The sequence below is a fragment of the Oncorhynchus mykiss genome, chromosome 11 (assembly GCF_057628025.1).
Source record: "Oncorhynchus mykiss isolate SJ-2025 chromosome 11, ASM5762802v1, whole genome shotgun sequence".
Taxonomy (NCBI): domain Eukaryota; kingdom Metazoa; phylum Chordata; class Actinopteri; order Salmoniformes; family Salmonidae; genus Oncorhynchus; species Oncorhynchus mykiss.
Genome location: NC_143032.1, coordinates 27142854 through 27165686, shown reverse-complemented (window position 1 = coordinate 27165686; position 22833 = coordinate 27142854). Strand labels below are relative to the sequence as shown.

The 22833-nt window shown below is 42.6% G+C and overlaps 1 protein-coding gene across 1 annotated transcript in view; it reads left to right on the top strand.

The window, feature by feature from the left end:
• The window catches only part of odad2 (outer dynein arm docking complex subunit 2), a 68569-nt gene that overhangs the window by 34607 nt on the left and 11129 nt on the right, over positions 1-22833 (top strand). The window contains exons 15-19 of the mRNA XM_021620611.3: positions 148-302; positions 7460-7702; positions 11432-11546; positions 16895-17083; positions 17373-17594. Of these exons, the coding sequence (XP_021476286.3) occupies positions 148-302; positions 7460-7702; positions 11432-11546; positions 16895-17083; positions 17373-17594 (924 nt within the window). The remainder of the gene's footprint in view (positions 1-147; positions 303-7459; positions 7703-11431; positions 11547-16894; positions 17084-17372; positions 17595-22833) is intronic.

The window sequence follows — 22833 nt, the reverse complement described above, 5'->3', positions numbered from 1 at the left end:
ACCAGGGTTATGACTCATGTTAAGAATGTTTTCAGTCCATCATAAACAAACAAGAATAAATTGAGGCTGGGAATGTGGACAATGCACAAGCATTAGGTCAAGAAGCATCCCAAAATATGTCTAGCAATGTTTGTCTGTCTGTCTCAGTGTGCAGAAGACAAGCGTACCCGTGACCTGGTGCGTCAGTGCGAGGGCCTGCAGCCCCTGGTGACTCTGCTGAGCCTGGCAGACAACAAGCAGCTCCTGGCTGCCACCACTGGGGCCATCTGGAAGTGCTCCATCAGCATGGAGAACGTGGCTAAGTAACGTTACCCCTCCCTCTCCCTCCATCCAGGCATCCCTCCCTCCTTCTCTCCTTCCCATTATTATTAACCCTCATTATCACTACAGCCCCACTCAGACTGGAGCCTGACCAGCACCAGAGGTAAACTGTGTGTTGCTGGTCGTGGTCCCATATTTACTGTAGGGGGAGGGGGGGGGGGGTACTTTAGAGTGGGGCATGTCTTATGTCATTGGTAGGTCGGTGTAATTACTGGTAGCCTATAAAATTAGCCTGGCCCTGACTTTGACAAATTACCCACACAGAAGTACATTTTTGTTTTGACTGATGTCCACTTAGCATGTATTGAGTGGGCAGCCATAGGTGCTCGTAATACTCAGATAATATGTTTGCAAACTTAGTGTCACGAGTCTGATGGGAATTTAGAGAGCTAACTTTAAAGTATGGGGAGATGGGTCTACAGTACGTTCCAATGGAAATCCTAGTGATAGCGGTTTGGATGGTATGCTGCAATCACGTGGCGTTTTTACGAGACCTCTCATGTGTTCATATGTGAGTCTCACTTTTTCCACTCCCAAAAGTTGTCACGTCTCGTCCTTTACGTTGTGTCTGGCCGAAGTGATTATTTGGACAAAATGTTAAGTTTTGCAGCTACACAGATTCTATTAGCGCTGATCTTTTATGTGACTGTTAGCAGGAGGAATGTGCGCTTTTCTGCCGTTAACAAAAGATGAAGTAAAGAGTTTATTTTATAGACACCCTTTGGTGTGTAAAGCAGCTCTCCTCCCATCAGTAATGAACATGGGCAAGCGGACTGAGAGAAAGCTGCCTCGAAAATGACTCCTCCATAATGTTGGAAATGTAAGCTGACAGACTCTTAAATCATTTGTCATGTTACGGCATACCCACGTTTATTTCGTTGTCATTTAGTTCCCCTCAACAGTCACACTTTCTGGAATCTTTCCTTGGCTGGCTTTATTTTGCGTGGGATGATTTTTTAAATCAGTCATTTTCCCTCAAAAAGAAATAATGCCTGAAAACCGTGCCCCGGCAGCGCTCAATGGTTGCTAAAGGTACTCCCGTGACTTGTTTTGTTGTTGCTGTATTTCTTTTATTTGTCAGAGTGACTCAGGGGACAATGCAAGCCATATGCATTCATTTATGCCACGGTAACCTCTTAATAAATTCAAGGCTCATTTTCAGAAACGTAGCCAACAAACTGATAAGGCTGTGGCTTTTTTTTTTATTTTTTTAAATACGTTTTTACGATAAAAGAGGCTTTTGGAGTTTTATGTGATGAATTAAGATCATGTGGAAATGTCTAGCATCTGACGCAAAAACTCTGTAGGCCTGAAAATTGCAGAGGAATTTAAAAAATAATAGTAAAATGTCCCAGTAGCACTCACACCGGTCTCTCTCCACTTCATATTTCATAACTGACAGAATGATATCCTACATTTAGAGTCTAAGTTAAGTCTTCCCAACTGGAAGCAAGTGCCTGTTGCCACAGTCAATTAAGCAATGATCCCATTATAGAAGCATGCCAATAACGCTCTCTTTAAAACAGGTGGATATAGATTACTATCTCTGTTGCCAAGTTCATGGTGGACAACCAGACCAGTGGTTATTTTTATAAACAAAAGCATCTGTTCTGTTTGCATAGAACGAGGAGTGTTGGATAACAACAGATTTAGTTATAAAGACTAAAGAATTCATACAGGAGAGAGTTCAAGAAACAAAGTGAACCTTTCAGACTGCCCTTTCAGTCCTCTGGCTACTTAACAAGCCTTCCTGTTCAGTCCAGTTCAGATGCATATGGAATAACACAAAAATGGCAGAGTTTGGGAGCCCTTTAGAGTGCAGCCTGGCACGGCGATAAAACAAGTGAACTACACTGGCAATGAGTAATGTGGCACCCTGTGCACTTGCTCCCATTACAGGCCGCTTGTCTCAGCGTACTTACTCATAACACTGTTGCTATGCAAAAAATGGTCCATAATAACAATAAATAATGATACTGATAATCACATGTAAAACCGCAATTGGTTGACACTTCATTGGCAAGCATCAAACCCTCACACTCATTAAGGGGAATGTGATAGATAACTAAGGAATCTAGTCAGTGAGAGAGTGACCCAAAAGGGCCGTATCACCCACTACAATGTTTCATTGCCTTCCTGTGTAGTGTTTGTGTTTAGTTTTTTGGACGGCTCGGGCGGTTGGTGTGAATAAAGGTCGAAATTTGGCCGTGGGTTCTCCAGGAAGGCCGGAGAGGAAACCAGCATTATAAAAAGTAGACTGTTTTAATCCACACTTACATTTGCGAGTGGATCTGTTTTTTTTTTTTTTTTTTAACTCTCCCAGGGTTATTTGAAAAACATGTAAAAATGTCAAGACGCAGGTTTGGAATCACATGACCAAGTCATTACTGTCAAAAAGGAACGGCTGCAAACGGTAATAGAGTTTTTTGTCGAGAGTTGTTAAGGGCCGTTGTGTTCATTTCAGAATCAATCATGGGCCGAGTGGTGTTTCGAGACGAAAATCGTTTTAGAATATATTTGACAGAAACAGTAATGAGAGGGAGTTGAGCTTTTTTTTTATTCCCAAGTAGTAAATGAACAACTCAAACAGCCCTTGTGGCCAATAGCAGACAGTGTGCTTTCGTGTGAGTGATCTTTAACATGGCATGGCTGTACTGTACAGTAGGGGTGTGTGGGATGCAGGCCTGAGATATGTGGAGCGAGAGGGAGACCTCCCCTAAAGTCCAGAAGAAGACACATGTGTTAGCTATTTTCCTGATTAATGATGCATCAACATAAGAGATCATTGATGGCCAAAAAATATAATTATCTTCATAATTTAAGTGTGTTTGTTTTAAAGGTCTACATCGGCTAAATGCCGAGAGATTGACATTTTCCTAAGACCTGCAATATGGAGCCTATAGCCTGTATGTATGAAAGGCCTTAATAAAAAGGCCTCTCAAACCTCTTGTCTCGCACTAGGAACGTTTTGGACTGTTGTTTTGTGCAGATTTAAAAGCAGATGTATAGGTGCATTGATACGTGTCCCCTTGAACCTTATATGTGGAAGTGTTATGCACACACACAAAAGCTGTGTAAAAACTAAGCCCTGTAGCAAACAAGTGAGGGAATAACTTTGCAATGGAAAGTGGTCCTCGCCAAGACTCGGACTGTATTTGCCAACGCAATAATGTTTGAGGTCAAGATTGTATGGTTCAGTTACAATTACTGACTATGCATCCAGTCCTCCTTCTCTTACCTCTCTTCCAGAGTCTAAGATGAGCAGAACACCATCATTATGTATCATAATGATACTTCTTTCTTACCTCCCGTTTCTATCTACAGAACTATGCTCACCCGACCTCTAGGCCTATTCAGGCAGCAGTTCACTCTCCTTCATTTTGTAGTGAGTTTGTTTTTCTGTTCAACGTTAGACAGTAGAATGTATCCTTCTGAAAGTCTCCCAGGCCCTTTATGATTCCCATTGAACGTCTTCGAGGCTCTCTTCCTTTCCCGTAGTCCTTGAAATGACAGACAGGCAGCTGTGGTATAAAATGACAGACAGGCAGCATTCAAATTCTTTGCACCACCAATGTGAATGAATGTGTTACTGTAACAGATGTGTTTAGAAAAAGAGCAACACAATTCGTCATAGAACTGCTACACAGAAGCCTCTCTTTGGTCCCTGTGCCTTTTGATAGGCCTTAATGATGCCTCCACTTGTATTGAGCCTACTGTTTGTACGAGGAGCTCATTCAGCCAGTTTCGTGTTACTTCTGCCAATTACGCGAGCTGGGATTGGCTGAACAAAAATAGGCATGACTTGCAGTACATTTATCAAAAGTTATTTGTGCAATTACCAGGGAATTCTAGGTCTGGGAGTTTCCAGGGACCTCACAATACGATATTATCACAATGCTTAAGAGCCGATACGATATGTATTTAGATTCTATCAAATCAACATTTATTGGTCTGGTACACAGTTTTACAGATGTTAACACAGGTGCAGAGAAATGCTTATGTTTCTTGCTCCAACAATGCAGAAATGTCTAGCAATCCAATGACTATACACACATAATCCAACATTTACACAAATAAATAAATAAAGATGAGCAATTTTAGAATCCGGAATATATATATATATATATATATGTTTACATACTGTTTTACACACTTTATATGTTTATAATGTATTATGTTATATGTGTATATGTTTATAATGTATTCTAGTCAACTACTACTGTACATAACTACTACTGTACACACCTTCTGTACACACCACATCTATTCATATACTGTCCATACTGCGTATACGCACTATAATAAATAGTCAGCCACCAATTGTGCAAGTTCTCCCACTTAAAAAGATGAGAGAGGCCTGTAATTTTCAGAAAATCACATTGTAGGATTTTTAATGAATTTATTTGCAAATTATGGTGGAAAATAAGTATTTGGTCAATAACAAAAGTGTATCTCAATACTTTGTTATATACCCTTTGTTGGCAATGACAGAGGTCAAACGTTTTCTGTAAGTCTTCGCAAGGTTTTCACACACTGTTGCTGGTATTTTGGCCCATTCCTCCATGCAGATCTCCACTAGACCAGTGATGTTTTGGGGCTGTTGCTGGGCAACACGGACTTTCAACTCCCTCCAAAGATTTTCTATGGGGTTGAGATCTGGAGACTGGCTAGGCAACTCCAGGACCTTGAAATGCTTCTTATGAAGCCACTCCTTTGTTCCCCGGGCGGTGTGTTTGGGATCATTGTCATGCTGAAAGACCCAGCCACATTTCATCTTCAATGCCCTTGCTGATGGAAGGAGGTTTTCACTCAAAATCTCATGATACATGGCCCCATTTATTCTTTCCTTTACACGGATCAGTCGTCCTGGTCCCTTTGCAGAAAAACAGCCCCAAAGCATGATGTTTCCACCCCCATGCTTCACAGTAGGTATGGTGTTCTTTGGATGCAGCTCAGCATTCTTTGTCCTCCAAAAAGTTATATTTTGGTTTCATCTGATCATATGACATTCTCCCAATCTTCTTCTGGATCATCCAAATGCTCTCTAGCAAACTTCAGTCGGGCCTGGACATGTACTGGCTTAAGCAGGGGGACACGTCTGGCACTGCAGGATTTGAGTCCCTGGCGGCGTAGTGTGTTACTGATGGTAGGCTTTGTTACTTTGGTCCCAGCTCTCTGCAGGTCATTCACTAGGTCCCCCCGTGTGGTTCTGGGATTTTTGCTCACCTTGTGATCATTTTGACCCCACGGGATGAGATCTTGCGTGGAGCCCCAGATCGAGGGAGATTATCAGTGGTCTTGTATGTCTTCCATTTCCTAATAATTGCTCCCACAGTTGATTTCTTCAAACCAAGCTGCTTACCTAAATTGCAGATTCAGTCTTCCCAGCCTGGTGCAGGTCTACAATTTTGTTTCTGGTGTTATTTTCCACCATAATTTGCAAATGAATTCATTAAAAATCCTACAATGTGATTTTCTGGATTTTTTTCCTCATTTTGTCTGTCATAGTTGATGAAAATTACAGGCCTCTCTCATCTTTTTAAGTGGGAGAACTTGCACAATTGGTGGCTGACTAAATACTTTTTTGCCCCACTGTATATATACACACTAATACACACTAATATATATATATATATATTATTATTATTATAGTGTGTATACACACTATGGACAGTTTATGAATAGATAAGGTGTGTACAGCAGTAGTTATATAGGATGAATCCTTGACTAGAATACATTATAAACATATAAAGTGTGTAAAACAGTATGTCAACATTATTAAAGTGACCAGTGTTCAATAACTCTTGGGCAGCAGTCTCTAAGGTACAGGGTAGAGTACTGGGTGGTAGCCGGCTAGTAACAGTGACTAAGCAGAGTACTGGGTGGAGGCCGGCTAGTGTTGACTGTTTAACAGTCTGATGACCTGGAGATAGAAGCTATCTATCTCTCGGTCCCAGTTTTGATGCACCTCTACTGTCTTCACCTTCTAGATGGCAGCGGGGTGAACAGGCCGTGGCCCTTGTGGCTGAGACAATTCTATATGACAATTCTATATGTATTGTGATTCGATACTGCGATTTTATTGCGCTTTGATGTTCCAAACATATTGCTCACTATCTGTCTGCTGGAGAGAGACAAGCGAGAGCATGATAACATTTGTTTTGATCAGTCATGGAAATAAAAGTCCTATAAACATGTTGGCTCACTATTTTAAAAAAGATGGACAAGCTAGAGGATGGAAAATGCCGAGTTCTGGTGCATGTACAGCCAACTAGCACTAGCTAACGCTACCTAGTATCAAATCCATACCCGGAGTCAAAGTATCCATATAATATTGTCCAAAATAGTATTTGTAATATCTGTATAAATGATATCCCCCATCACTAAATTCTGCTGTTGGAGCACCATGCAGATACAACTTCAATGGTGGCCATATGAATAGCATCGTTGTTCTACGCTAAATTCACTAAAAGTTTGCTTTGGCAGCCGCTCCGTTCATTACTGTTATACTTGCAAGAATATGTTTCGGTGGATCATGACCAAAAACCAAATGATCTTGGACACTTTCTACAATAGCCTACGGACTGTGTTGCCAGCAACCATAACTGTGAGGGAAAACAGTCATAGAACGTAACCGTACATCAGAGGTTTGTTGAGGCTTTCTGCAACCACATTATATGCCTCTTAAATGTTTACTGTCGTTTACCCACTCGGTAGTGCTGGCAAACAAAATGAAATCACAGTAAAACAGGGAGTGATCTAGTCCAAGCCACAGTGAACCTCGGTCATGCAAAGTACATGTGTGGAGAGGCCTTTGAGCAGTCGTGGGAAAACGGTCCTGTTGTTACTGGGTCAAGTGATTTGTGCTGGAAAAAATGCATCCGTTCCCAAATATATATCACTCTCTATATTATCACACTGTCACCTGGCCAATCCAAGACATTTTGACTTGCTCCACACACATTGAAACATCTACAGGATATTGATTATGATTCCGAATTGTGTCCTATTCTTGAAGCCCCTGCACTTACAGTATGTCCAAAGTTACATATAACATATGAGGCTATAAAAAAAGATGGAAGTGATTGGTTGAATAAAGTGATTGGTTGATTGACCCTGGTGCTGTGCCTTTCCCCAGGTTCCAGGATTACAAGGCCTTGGAGACCCTGGTGGGTCTGCTGACAGACCAGCCTGAGGAGGTGCTGGTGAACGTGGTCGGCGCGCTGGGTGAGGGGGCCCAGAAACCTGCTAACAGGGCCACCATCAGGAAGTGTGGAGGCATCCAGCCCCTGGTCAACCTGCTGACGGGAACCAACCAGGCCCTGCTGGTCAACGTCACCAAGGCTGTGGGAGCCTGCGCCACCGAGCTTGAGAATATGACGTAAATCATAGAGATATATTTAATGTTGTGGCGTAAACCACCAACTCCGTTCAGATGATCAACAGACCCAGACCCAACAGACCCATGTATTGCCATCTCTTAAGCACTTCAAAATGGTTCATAACCTGTATCATTAGCGGTCGTTCATCATCGTAATTGGTCCTTCTAATGTTGATAACAGACTGGTGATAGTGTCCGGCTATGATCTTAATCTTTCATCCTCACCAGGTAGGTTTCATGTTCGTCTTCAGCGGAGTGACAGTTTTAAAAGCCTTGTTTATTGTACCTGCTGCGATAAATATGGTTGTGGTGGCGCGTCCCACAGTTTTACTGTACGTCTGTGGTCATTCATGTGGCTGAACTGGTCAGAGTAGCATACCTTCAGCCGTCCAAGCCCTCGTGGCTGGAAAAACATCAACAGTGAACACACAGCTACAGTCCAGTTCTGCTAACTACAGTGTGTGCCGCTTATTTGGCTTCAATGCTCCTAAACGCTGCATACAATATAGTCCCATTTGAATCTCATTGCTATTACAAGGTTGTTACAGACTGCAAGACCCTTACTTAATTAACACTGGACATGAATAAATAACTTTTATGTCTGAGTATGTTTTGTTAGGCTAGCCATTAATGCCATTGTAAGAATAAGTAATATGGTGTTGATAAGCACAGTGGTGCAATAAAAGTTGCAGAACTGTTGTTTTCAAGAAATAAGGCCGTTTCAGCAATTAGGCTAGCTAGCCTAACTTCTCCATTCACCCAGGCAGAATGTTATATCTGAACCCATTCACTCGGGGCCATGTTTTCTCATGGAATGTATATTTAGGCCTTGTCATTTTTTAAGCATTTACACTTAGTTGTGGACAGAAAGTCGTTATTTCCACAAGTGCTTTCTGTATGTCTTGTGGCAGGGTGAATTATTTTGAGGACCTGTGTGTACAGTAGTTTGCCGAGCAATTAACATAGCTCACATTTGATTGTTTCCTGCTCCAGACCACGTTTGGTCAGAGCTGGTTCTCAGATTAAGGGCCTGACCAGGCCTGCTATTGTCACTCCCTGCCTGACTGACTGGACTACAGGGTGATGTATGTCTGTGCTGCTCCAAACTCTACATGGTGCTCCAAATTCGTTGCAAAATCCATGTCAGTTATTGGCTTTGTTTAGCTTTGTTTTCCTGGTCCAGGCCACATGGCCAGGAAAACGTCCTGGCCATAGTTGTAACTTTTCAAAACTAGCTAATCGATGATCTACGCCTACCTGTTTGTTTTAAAATCCTTTTGAAAATAAGCGTATTTTTATCCTAAGCTATTGCACTGTGTGGCTAATGATATCATAGACAAAATATGGGGAAAATATCACATTACATTCCCTCCTAGTACTTTCTGTAATTTACAAGAAAGAACGCACGTTTTGCAAATGCCTTGAGGCTTTGTGGTCTCCTTGTTTCCATCCCTCATCCAACTGTCAGTTGTCTCCTTCATGCTAACGTGTTTCATACCTGCTCTTGTGAGGACAGAACTTTTCTGGCGCTCGATATGAAGTTTAGTTTGTTGTTGGGCTGGATTTAGGAGGCCCCTCTGACTGGAATCTTACGATATGATCCCCCAGACTGATTTATGTGCAAACGGAAGACAGATGGCGCAGGGGACTTCTCTTGATGAGTGCTCGCTCATTGCCAGTCACGGAGATACCGTGATTAGGGAGTGTTTAAGTAATTATGACAGCATTCAATGTCGGCCTTGTTGGTGGAAGCACACATGGGAAAAACGTTACATGTTATTTATACCAGACAACGGGCACATTGTGGTGTAATTCTTTGGGTTCCCAGACCCTGACTACAGCCTTGACTACAGTCATGTACGCAGCATGAAATACGGCTTATGCTTAAGTAAACTTCAACTCGGACGCCATGAAATATAGAGAGACCTGTCTACTGGCTCTGTTTGATTTGGAAAGAGGTATCCCCAGACTACCCACCCACTGTACAGTATAATGTTGTTTTGGTTCTATATATAAATATCTGTATAGACCTCTCACTTTACCTTGATTTAAGTTAACCTACGGCCTACCGTCACATAGGCACTCAGTGATTTCTCATGAAGATCCACTTTACCAGACCAGACCAGACTGAGAGTGAGTTTTTAGAGCTGTGGTGGAAACAGAATGGGGCTGGTGAAGGTTGGTTTGTCATTGAAAACCCATGCAGAACCTTTTGATTCTGCCCTGTGATGGGTTTTCAGAGCTTGGACAAATGAATACTACTGTATGGCCCAGCCAGAGCTCTGAGAAAGACGAGCACTCAAATGTTCCTCTTGACTGTGAAAGTATTTACACTGAACAAAAATATAAACGCATCATACAACAAATTCAAAGATTTTACTGAGTTACAGTTCATATAAGGACATCAGTGAATTGAAGGCCTTAATCTATGGATTTCACAGAACTGGAAATAGATACCTTAAAAAGACAGATACCTTTAAAAAAAAGTAGGGATGTGGATCAGAAAACCAGTCAGTATCTGGTGTGACCACCATTTGTCTCTTACAGCGTGACACATCTCCTTCACATCGAGTTGATCAGTCTGTTGATTGTGGCCTGTGGAATGTTGTCCCACTCCTCTGAAATGGCTGTGCGAAGTTGCTGGATCTGCTCAATGGGTGACATGTCTGGTGTGTACGCAGGTCAATTCAAGAGCTGGGACATTATCAGCTTCCAGGAATTGTGTACAGATCCTTGCGACATGGGGCTGTGCATTATCATGTTGAAAAATTAGGTGATGGTGGTGGATGAATGAATGAAATGACAATGGGCCTCAGGATCTCATCACTGTATCTCTACCTGCCCATACCATAACCCCATCGCCACCAATGGGGCACTTTGTTCACAACATTGACATCAGCAAACCACCATCTGCCGCTACAGTTGAAACCGGGATTCATCCGTGAAGAGCACACTTCTCTAGCGTGCCAGTGGCCATCGAAGGTGAGCATTTGCCCACTGAAGTCGATTACAACACCGAACTGCAGTCAGGTCAGTACCCTGGTGAGGACGACAAGCATGCATATGAGCTTCCCTGAGACGGTTTCTGACAGTTTGTTCAGAAATTCTTTGGTTGTGCAAACCCACAGTTTCATCAGCTGTCCGGATGACTGGTCTCAGACGATCCCTCAGGTAAAGAAGCCAGATGTGGAGGTCCTGGGCTGTCGTGGTTACATGTGGTCTGCGGTTGTGAGGCCAGTTGGATGTACAGCCAAATTCTTTTAGTAGATAAATTAACATGACATTTTCTGGCAACAGCATCATTTTTATAGACTTTTATTGTCCCCAGCACAAGGTGCACCTGTGTTATGATCATGCTGTTTAATCAGCTTCTTGATATGCCACACCTGTCAGGTGGATGGATTATTTTGGCTAAGGAGAAATGCTCACTAACAAGGATGTAAACAAATGTCTTCACTAAATTTGAGAGAAATACTATTTTTGTGTGTTTGTAAAATATCTGTTATCTTTTATTTCAGCTCATGAAACATGGGACCAACACTTTACATGTTGCATTTATATTTTTGTTCAGAGTATATCACACTCACTGTGGCCACTGTAATATCACTCTCTATTATCTTTCTTTATCTCTCTCTTTCTCTCTCTGCCCGTCTCTCTATCTCTCTCGATCCTCTCTCTACTGCTCTCTATCTCCCTCTCTCTCTCTCTCTCTTCGCTCTTCTACTACAGGATCATTGACCGTCTGGATGGAGTGCGTCTGCTCTGGTCCTTGTTGAAAAACCCAAACCCAGATGTCCAGGCCAGTGCTGCATGGGCCATTTGTCCATGCATTGAAAATGCAAAGGTACAGTACACCTAAGAAAATGGCATTTGTTTTAATTATTTTATTATTCTCTAATGGCAACACTGCTTAACAACATGTAATACATATGTAATACATATTTACATAACATTGTAAATAACATTAAGTCTCAACCTTTCTGCAAAAGTTCTCATGTTCTATTACAGGTTTATATGTGTATGTTTATCTTGGTTGTAATATGTTCATCATGTTTATCATGGTTGTAATATGTTCATCATGTTTATCTTGGTTGTAATATGTTCATCATGTTTATCTTGGTTGTAATATGTTCATCATGTTTATCATGGTTGTAATATGTTCATCATGTTTATCTTGGTTGTAATATGTTCATCATGTTTATCTTGGTTGTAATATGTTCATCATGTTTATCATGGTTGTAATATGTTCATCATGTTTATCTTGGTTGTAATATGTTCATCATGTTTATCTTGGTTGTAATATGTTCATCATGTTTATCTTGGTTGTAATATGTTCATCATGTTTATCTTGGTTGTAATATGTTCATCATGTTTATCTTGGTTGTAATATGTTCATCATGTTTATCTTGGTTGTAATATGTTCATCATGTTTATCATGGTTGTAATATGTTCATCATGTTTATCATGGTTGTAATATGTTCATCATGTTTATCTTGGTTGTAATATGTTCATCATGTTTATCATGGTTGTAATATGTTCATCATGTTTATCTTGGTTGTAATATGTTCATCATGTTTATCTTGGTTGTAATATGTTCATCATGTTTATCTTGGTTGTAATATGTCCATCATGTTTATCTTGGTTGTAATATGTTCATCATGTTTATCATGGTTGTAATATGTTCATCATGTTTATCTTGGTTGTAATATGTTCATCATGTTTATCATGGTTGTAATATGTTCATCATGTTTATCATGGTTGTAATATGTTCATCATGTTTATCTTGGTTGTAATATGTTCATCATGTTTATCTTGGTTGTAATATGTTCATCATGTTTATCATGGTTGTAATATGTTCATCATGTTTATCTTGGTTGTAATATGTTCATCATGTTAATCTTGGTTGTAATATGTCCATCATGTTTATCATGGTTGTAATATGTTCATCATGTTTATCATGGTTGTAATATGTTCATCATGTTTATCATGGTTGTAATATGTTCATCATGCTAATCTTGGTTGTAATATGTTCATCATGTTTATCATGGTTGTAATATGTTCATCATGTTTATCATGGTTGTAATATGTTCATCATGTTTATCTTGGTTGTAATATGTTCATCATGTTTATCATGGTTGTAATATGTTCATCATGTTTATCTTGGTTGTAATATGTTCATCATGTTTATCTTGGTTGTAATATGTTCATCATGTTTATCGTGGTTGTAATATGTTCATCATGTTTATCTTGGTTGAATCCCTCTCTCACACTGTTCAGAAGCCTGTTTATATCATCATGCAGGTCAGCCTCCTTAAGCCTCTCTCTCCTTAAAGACAATCTGGTGTCGAGAGGTTGCTGCAGGGGTGACGTTGTGTCACTGGAGGCTTACATGAACCCTCCTCTAATACAAAACAGAACACGCTGCTCTCTGTTGGTGAACTGGTGAACTGGGAAACAGGCAGCTGGCAGGCAGGCATGCAGGGAGAGACTTGGAGGAGTAATATCCTGTTCTGACTCCTCTGTTGAAAATCCTCAACATGCTCTGAGTTACAGAGTCATACAACCAGCCGCAGCTTCTTCTTACGAGCAGGGTGCCAGACAGACAGGCTGTGACCCCATTCTGCATATAAAGGCTGGGGTACATACTTCTACTGTCCAGTCCTCATGGCATAGGGCCTGCGGTATAGCATTCATATGCTTTCTGAATTCCAAATTGCACCCTATTCCCTATATAGTGCACTACTTTTGACCAGAGGGCCCATAGGGATCTAGTCGAAAGTAGTGCACTATGTAGGGAATAGGGTGCCATATGAGACTCACTATTGCATTCATATAGCTATACTTCAGCCCCCCCCCCTAATATTTCTGTCAGTGGGTTTGATTCCCAGGGTTGTTGTATAATTTTTCCAAAATACAAATGTAACATAGTTCTATTAGATTATAGCCAAGATGAACGTAAACAGCTTGTCAGTTGGACAATCTGTTGACGTTTATACAGATACATTGGGCCCAGCTCAGGCAGGTGTCTCAGTCAGGGTGAGGGGAGCTTTTCACTCGCTACAAGGAATTTTTCCGGACCAAAATTGTGACAAAAATGATCTATGGCAACCATATGGAAGAGGAGTGCCGGCCGGCTGCAGCTTGAACACTAACAAAGTTTGACCATGTTTGTCTGGACTTTACGGTGCCAATTTTTGTAGTGAATACATGAACATGCTCTTTGGTTGATTTCTGACACAGGGGCAATGACGAAAGCTAAATAGTGCGTTGGTTTTGCCTGTCGAGCGAGCGAGGGGAACCTGATACTGCTCGGTGCAGTAGTAGTTATATAGATAAAAGCCCCATGTGGTTTTAGTTAGCAGCTCCACAGTGGATTTATGAGAGGATCATGGTGTAAATGCAGCTGCTGGATGCTCCAGTCCTTACCTCTACTCCTACTCAGGCATATACAGACACATACAAGAACAGTACGCCCCACTTGTACCGGCCTGCCTGGCCAGCTCTCTCTGTGAGTAAAGCCCTAGTCATTATTGCAGTCAGCAGGGGCTTTGCAGTGAATCAGTCAATTAGCATTGTTCCCTCAATCAAGGAGGTAACCTGCCCTGCTGCTCATGTAATGAAGTGCATTATTAAGTTGCCTGGACACGGGCAACTTGCGATAACCTGGTTTATTTACCATTTACATAGTAGCCTATGGACGTAGGAGCCTGATTGCTTGCTTGCTGGAGAGGTTCAGGGCAAACTACTCTGCAGTGCCGCTTGGGCCGGCTTCCTTTCCCCCTCCCTCAGACAAGGCCAAATCACGCACACCGACCAGATAATGTGTTTTCTATTTCATTTCATCTTCGGTAAAAAGGGACAGCAGGATGGCCGGGGCCTTCCGTGTGTAGCTGTATAATGCTGTGGTTTCCAGGGATCTGGGGTTCTGTCCAGGCCATGAAAGGGATCTTCACTAGTCCGCAGCTGGTGACTTGAGAAGCGCTTCCTCTGTCGCTGGTGAGTCGCGGCATCATCAGTATTCCTGAGGAAAGGCTTCCTGTGCTGTGTGCGCTCTCTGTGCTGTGTGGAGGCGGAGCGGGGGGTCAGCTCCTGGCTCTGGCCCGGGCACACACACACTGCCCCTCCTCTGGCACCACATCTGAGGGGAGCAGAGAGAGACACACCACCGTGTTCCGTCTTGCTCTCTGAGCCCTGGCCTGTCAGAGCTAGAAGGTTCCATTCAACACTCCTCACTGTGCAGTGTGCACAGCCACGATACCTGCTGTGGTAGTGTCCCATTGTCACTGCTTCGGTTGGATATGCCTGCACTCCTGTCCCTGGTTGAATAGGCCACTCACATTGAGGCTAGTGTGAGTGTGGTTAACCGGGCAGTTATTATCGCATTTATCTTTTATTTAACGAGGTGAGTCCCATTGAGATGCAAATCTCTTTTACAAGTGGAGCCCTTGGCCTGGCACAACCACACACAGCCCCCAAAGGGAGGGGGTTATGATTCATTACCTAGACAATCATGTCTACGTACAAAAAACGAAGAAACAAGCTATATTAAATCCTCAATGTCCTAGATGGAGATATAATGTTGATGGATATGGAAATGGAGCGTTGCGTTGTGATGATTTGCACTCAGCCATCTCTAATTATACGCTTTCCATAATCTTGGTTTACTATTTTCATATTGCTGGAGAAAGGCTGGCAGTGGCTGTGTATGCCACCTTGATATATACCTCTTTTTGGTGCCGATTTTGTTGAGTTGTGATTTTAAAAGAGGCCCGATCTGCCAAGCTTCATTGAAGGCTGCGTATGTGCCCACTCTCTTCCGCTGTGGTTCCTCAGAGAGCTTGGACGGCACAGCCCCATAAGTGGCTGAGAGTCCTGTGGTACCAGCTAGCCCACTGGTGCCATGCACTTAAACCAGTGTCTACGGTGCCAGCCTGGCCTGCATGGTCGGGGAAACACACCGACTCCTTCAGTTCCTCTGCACACTGATTCCGACACCATGTTTTGGTCCTGTGTTCTGAACAGTGTAACCTACATGGAGAGGTCATTAGATAGGCCTTCTGTTGAAGTAGTGTTCTGAACAATGTCACCTACATGGAGAGGTCATTAGATAGGCCTTCTGTTGAAGTAGTGTTCTGAACAATGTAACCTACATGAAGAGGTCATTAGATAGGCCTTCTGTTGAAGTAGTGTTCCGAACAGTGTAACCTACATGGAGAGGTCATTAGATAGGCCTTCTGTTGAAGTAGTGTTCCGAACAGTGTAACCTACATGAAGAGGTCATTAGATAGGCCTTATGTTGAAGTAGTGTTCTGAACAATGTCACCTACATGGAGAGGTCATTAGATAGGCCTTCTGTTGAAGTAGTGTTCCGAACAGTGTAACCTACATGAAGAGGTCATTAGATAGGCCTTATGTTGAAGTAGTGTTCTGAACAATGTCACCTACATGGAGAGGTCATTAGATAGGCCTTCTGTTGAAGTAGTGTTCCGAACAGTGTAACCTACATGAAGAGGTCATTAGATAGGCCTTCTGTTGAAGTAGTGTTCCGAACAGTGTAACCTACATGAAGAGGTCATTAGATAGGCCTTCTGTTGAAGTAGTGTTCCGAACAGTGTAACCTACATGAAGAGGTCTTTAGATAGGCCTTATGTTGAAGTAGTGTTCTGAACAATGTAAGCCTACCTGGGGGTGTAGAAAAGGGAGTCCAAATAACTCCTCATCCAAATGGAACCTAACCATTAGATAGGTCTGCTGTAGAAGGATTAGTTTCCCTTGGCCCTTGCATTTCTTAGCAAGAAATCCCATCAATTTTGCCCTGTTGATTCCTGTAAATGGCTTTTTATAACAAACGGACTATATCTCCCCTATGACATGCTTGATGAGGAATAGCTACTGGCACACCACACAGCCCATCCGTATTTACAATGTCCCTATCAGTAGAGTGGAAAGCAGGAGAGAGCCACGGCTACTCACCTTACCTCCGATTGGGCTGACTGGCACTGATGGGGTTTTGATTGTTGCTAAGGCTGATGAAAAGGCTTTTTCTTTTTCCTTAGCTTGTGTGTTTCTTTGGTTTTCTCTGCTCTGCTCAAATGCCCCTTGCTTCCCTCCCTGCCCATTACACAGTCTCCCTGCGCCACTTCATTTCACAGATTGAGAACACCAAGCTAATAAGAGGCTTTTTACTTTTAGGATTCAGGGGAAATGGTGCGCTCATTTGTCGGTGGATTGGAACTGATTGTTAATTTGCTGAAATCAACAAACAAAGAGGTACTGGCGAGCGTGTGTGCCGCCATAGCCAAAATAGCCAAAGACGAAGAGAATCTGGCAGTCATCACTGACCACGGGGTTGTACCGATGCTGGCCAAGCTGACAAACACAGTAAGTACACCTCAAAATACTTATAATCCTACTCAATTAGCCTGTGTGTTTACTGGGAATCTTCAGTCCTGTTGTAAATGGACTGTCTATGATACCATCATCTCAGTTGTAATGTAACTACAAGCATTTGATTTGTAATGTAAAAGTTCACTGTAGTGTTTGAAACAAACTCTATTGAGTAGTATGCATAGCCTAGGCCCTGGTCAAAAGTAGTGCACTATATAGGAAATAGGATGCCATTTGAGATGCAGGCATAGATGTCTGTTGTCCTATTTTCTCTGTTTTACAGACTGATGATAAGCTGCGTCGTCACCTGGCTGAGGCCATTGCCCGTTGCTGCATGTGGGGCAGTAACAGGGTGTTGTTTGGGGAGGCGGGGGCCGTGGCCCCCCTCGTCCGTTACCTGAAGTCCAAGGACACCTCAGTCCACCAGGCCACAGCTCAGGCCCTTTTCCAGCTCTCCAAGGACCCCAACAACTGCATCACTATGCACGACAACGGAGTGGTCAAGGTATGTTCTTTGGCCCCTGATGTTTTCATTCACTTTTTAGCTCACAACCACTTGTCCTTTCCATACCTAGTGGTCAAGGTATGTTCAAGGTATGTTCATTAATATCTTTGCTCATGATCATTCACTTAAAAAAAAAAAAAAATCTTATGAAAAGAACACTTGATAAAACGTGTGGTTTTCGGACACGTGTGAAACACGTGTGTGACGTTTCACATCAATTTTTCACATGCCAACAAATCACATGAAACATGTCATGTGGGAAAAACAGATACGTGAGTCAGACACGTGGTTTATGGACACGTGTGATGGATTTTTCACATGTACATTTTTCACATGACACGTGGTTCAGAGATTTGAATTTGTGATTTGAAGTGCGCCATATTGCTGAATGGTACCAAAAAATAACTAAGGATCATGGTGAAAGTGGCTGTAACTAGCAAAAGATCATGGTCGATGTAGTCGTTATCATCCTGCCTGAGAGAGTTAACCATGGAGTCTCCTAGTAGCCTGCAGGCCTGTGATTGATTAACTCACCACCTGGATTCGGTCTTATGAGGCAAAATTTGAAATAGTTGTTTTTACATTGGATAAAAGTAGAGACTCAGAGCTACAAAATGGTATATCATACACTGCATTTTTGAGGAACAATGGGAAAGCAATTCTGCTTTGAAAAGTTGCTAAACATTTAAACTCACTTTTGAGAAACTGGCCTTTGAATGTATCTAGTGAAGAGCTCTTCTTTGTCTACACCCATTCAGCACCGTTCACACCCTCTTATGCTTTAGCCCCACCCATCTCGTTTCGCTTTCGGAGCGTTCTGAGCGCACACTTGACGCTCTGGCTGATGATTTGTTTACCTATGGATAACATGAAAACAACCTAACCAGTTCTGCTGGCAACAATTTAATTACACTTTTTTTGCAGATGTTTCCTGACACCAGCCATATTCAATGCGTGCTGTACACTTTAGCTTAAGAACAATGAACCTAGCTAGGTAAACAACGTGTAAGATCACACACGAGCCAGCCAGCTAACGTTAGCTAGTTAAACAACAATGAACATAGTGCCAAATCATGTCGTTACTACCCTGCATGAAAATGCTGGGGAGCTAACCAACCAGGTTCAATGTTAGCTAGCTAATATTAGGCTCTAACTAGAAAAGCAAACGGCTCTGGGATACGAGTAATAACGTCAGCTAGGGAGCCAGCCAGCTAACGTTAGCTAGCTAACTAGCTTGAAATGAAACCACTTTCTGGCAAAATTAGAAATGTGTAATATCTGAAAATGTAGCTAGCTAATGCTAGACTGTCTTACCTGTATACATCATCATTCATGATGGACGCCACTCCCTGTCACGGATGTCATGCCACGGTTGCTAATAGCTTGAAGATGTAAACTGGAGACAGGTGTTTTCTCCATCTCTTTAGCTATCATACTCTAATTCCACTGATTTCAAAACTTGATCCTCCAGAAAGTGGAGAGCAACACTTATGCAGCTCCACTACACAATACTTTTTTTTTTAAATGCTGCGTTCGACAGGATTACCAACACAGACTGCCCAGCTCAAATAGACGGAAGCCCTCTATATGGCAGACCAATCCAAACTCTGAACTCGGCATGTCCAGCCCACTCATTATCTCAGCCAATCATGTCTAGTGGGAAGGTTGCTGACTTTTTCTGTGGCTTAACCAAAAAGGCTCGTAATTTAACAATTGAATTCGTATTTACAGATGGCATACAAGTTTATTATTAAGGCACATGAAATTTCACAAGTTCCAGAAGGCATTTCTGCCAAAAAACTAATTTTGATTAAAAAAAAACTAAAGAAACGTTAAAATGGCTCTCCTGTGAAGTCATGACTTGCGACATACATTGAAACGGGTCACAAATGTAGCAGTCAGAATTAGTGATTCTAATAAATAGAATCACTATTTAATTAAATATCTCGATTTATAGCAAACTTTAAAATAATTCACTGTGGGGATTGAATTTGATCATCATAAACGGCCATCTACATTTTTTTGGTTTGGCCCATCTGGCGACCGTAATTTACATAGGCTTTCTAGGACTTTTGATACAGCTAGGTTGCTACGCAGTAGCCGACCAGAAGAGCTTATGACTTCACCCTCCAGACCAGACACTGGGTGCCTGTAGTAAATCCATTAGCTGCTCCTCTCTGTCTGTCACTTGCTCCGTGCACACAGCTCGTTCTGCATGCGCTCTGTTCATGGCGCTCTGAGTCATTGAGTATCCATAGCAACGGCTACGCTCGGGCTGCTCTGCTCAATGAAGAGACATGAGAGAGCAGTTAGCTGTTAGCTATTTTTCGTCACTCTATACTCAACATAACTCAAGGAACATTATTATTTTCTGTGAAATAATCTCTCCTGTCTCATATTTCACGAGGTTGGAAGCACTTCTGACTCCATGTTATGATCTTATTCAGATATAATTGTACTACGCAGCAGAGCACACACAAATGGCTCAGCTTCAAAGTGTTAGTGATCAATTTAATGATAACTGAGCCCTACAAGTACCCTAATTATTGATGAAAAAACAGGCTCTACCCGGATGTATAATATCAGGGCCGTCAGGCTCGTGTTGGGTAGCAGAGCTCTAATGTGGTTTCCCAACATTTCACGTTTCACGTGTGCTTTTGCAACTGGCGGGATTAGAACCTGGGTCTCCCACGAGAGAAACCAACGTCATGACCATTCGACTCACACTCATTTTAAAGTCGCAGTCTACTACACTTTCACATGTGCATTTTCACATTTCAATGTCAACTCTTGCTTTCAAACATGTCTTTGCTGACATTTTCAACCCCTCCCTGACCAAGTCCGTAATACCTACATGTTTAAAGCAGTCCACCATAGTCCCTGTGCCCAAGTATTCCAAGGTAACCTGTCTAAATTACTATTGCCCCGTAGCACTCACATCTGTAGGCATGAAATGCTTTGAAAGGCTGGTCACGGCTCAGATCAACACCATCATCCCAAACACCCTGGACCCACTCCAATTTGCATACCGCCCCAACAGATCCACAGTTAACGCAATCTCTATTGCATTCACACTGCCCTCTCACACCTGGACAAGAGGAACACCTACTGTATGTGAGATTGCTGTGCATTAACTACAGCTCATCATAAAACACCATAGTCCCCTCCAAGCTCATCCTTAAGTTGGGACTGAACACCTGCCTCTGCAACTGGATTCTGGACTTCCTGACGGGCCGCCCCCAGGTGGGGAGGGTACAACACTGCCACATTGACCCTCAACACGGGGGCCCCTCAGGGGTGTGTGCTTAGTCCCCTCCTGTACTCCATGTGCATCCACAACTGCGACTTCAACACCATCATTACGTTTACTGACGATGACGATGAGACAGCCTATAGGGAGGAAGTCAGAGTCCTGGCAGTGTGGTGCCAGGACAACAACCTCAGCCTGACAAAGGAGCTAATCGTGGACTGCAGGAAATGGAGGGCCGAGCACGCCCCCATTTTATTTGTATCCGTTATTTTACCAGATAAGTTGACTGAGAACACGTTCTCATTTGCAGCAACAACCTGGGGAATAGTTACAGGGGAGAAGAGGGGGATGAATGAGCCAATTGTAAACTGGGGATTATTAGGTGACCGTGATGGTTCGAGGGCCAGATTGGGAATTTAGCCAGGACACCGGGGTTAGCACCCCTACTCTTACGATAAGTGCCATGGGATCTTTAATGACCTCAGAGAGTCAGGACACCCTTTTAACGTCCCATCCGAAAGACGGCACCCTCCCTGGGGCATTGGGATATTTTTTTAGACCAGAGGAAAGAGTTCCTCTTACTGGCTCTCCAACTCCACTTCCAGCAGCATCTGGTCTCCCATCCAGGAACTGACCAGGACCAACCCTGCTAAGCTTCAGAAGCAAGCCAGCAGTGGTATGCAGGGTGGTATGCTGCTGGCCCATTCACATCGACAGGGCTGTAGCGGAGCTGGTCGTGAGCTTCAAGTTCCTCGGTGTCCACATCACTAACACAGTTGTGAAGAGGGCACAACGCCTCTTCCCCCTCAGGAGGCTGAAAAAATGGCATGGGCCCTCAGATCCTCAAAAGTTATACAGGTGCATCATTGAGAGCATTTTGACTGGGTCCATCACCACTTAGTATTACAACTGCTTGGCATCCAACCGCAAGGCACTACAGAGGGTAGTGCGTACGGCCCTGTACATCACTGGGACCATCACTCCCTACCATCCAGGTGGTGTCAGAGGAAGGCCCTAAAAATTGTCAACGACTCCAGTCGTAGACGGTTCTCAGTGCTACCGCACGGAAAGCAGTACCGATTCACCAAGTCTGGAACCAACAGGACCCTGAACCGTTTCTACCCCCAAGCCATAAGACTGCTAAATAGTTAGTCCAGCTAGCTATTTGGTTAACTATTTAAATATATGCATTTGACTCATCACATGTTCAGCTGCTACTGTTTATTACCTGATCCTGTTTCCTAGTCACTTTATTCCTACTTATATGTACATACAGTATCTACCTCAATTACCCCATACATCGACTCAGTACTGGTACCCTATGTATATAGCTAAGTTTTCTTATTTTTGTATTACTTATTTTATTACGTTATTACATTTCTATTATTTCTCTATTTTCTCGCTTTCTGCATTGTTAGGAAGGGACCATAATCATTTCACTGTTAGTCTACACCTGTTGTTTACGACACGTGACAAACAAAATGTTATTGATTTGATTCAGAACATTTATTGAGTTTCTCAGGATTTGCTTGTCACGCCCTGACCTTAGAGATCCTTTAAATTCTCTATTTGGTAGGTCAGGGTGTGACTAGGGTGGGAAATCTATGTTTAAATTTCTTTGTTGGCCCGAGTATGGTTCCCAATCAGAAGCAGCTGTCTATCGTTGTCTCTGATTGGGGATCATACTTAGGCAGCCCTTTTTCCCACCTTCTGTTGTGGGATCTTGTCTTTGTGTGTTGCATGTGTTGCACTCCTAGCTTTACGTTCATTGAGTTGTTTATTGTTTTTGGTAGAGCATTTAAAATGAAAGAAAATGTACGCCTACCACGCTGCACCTTGGTCTTCATTTAACGACAGACGTAACATTGGTGTGATTAATCACGGTTATCGCATATTCATAATTTGCTCAAATTGAGCTGTAATTTAAGAGTTTTATATAGAAAGCATTACAAGAATATTGCCGTTTTGATTTTGTCCAAAGCATCGGTT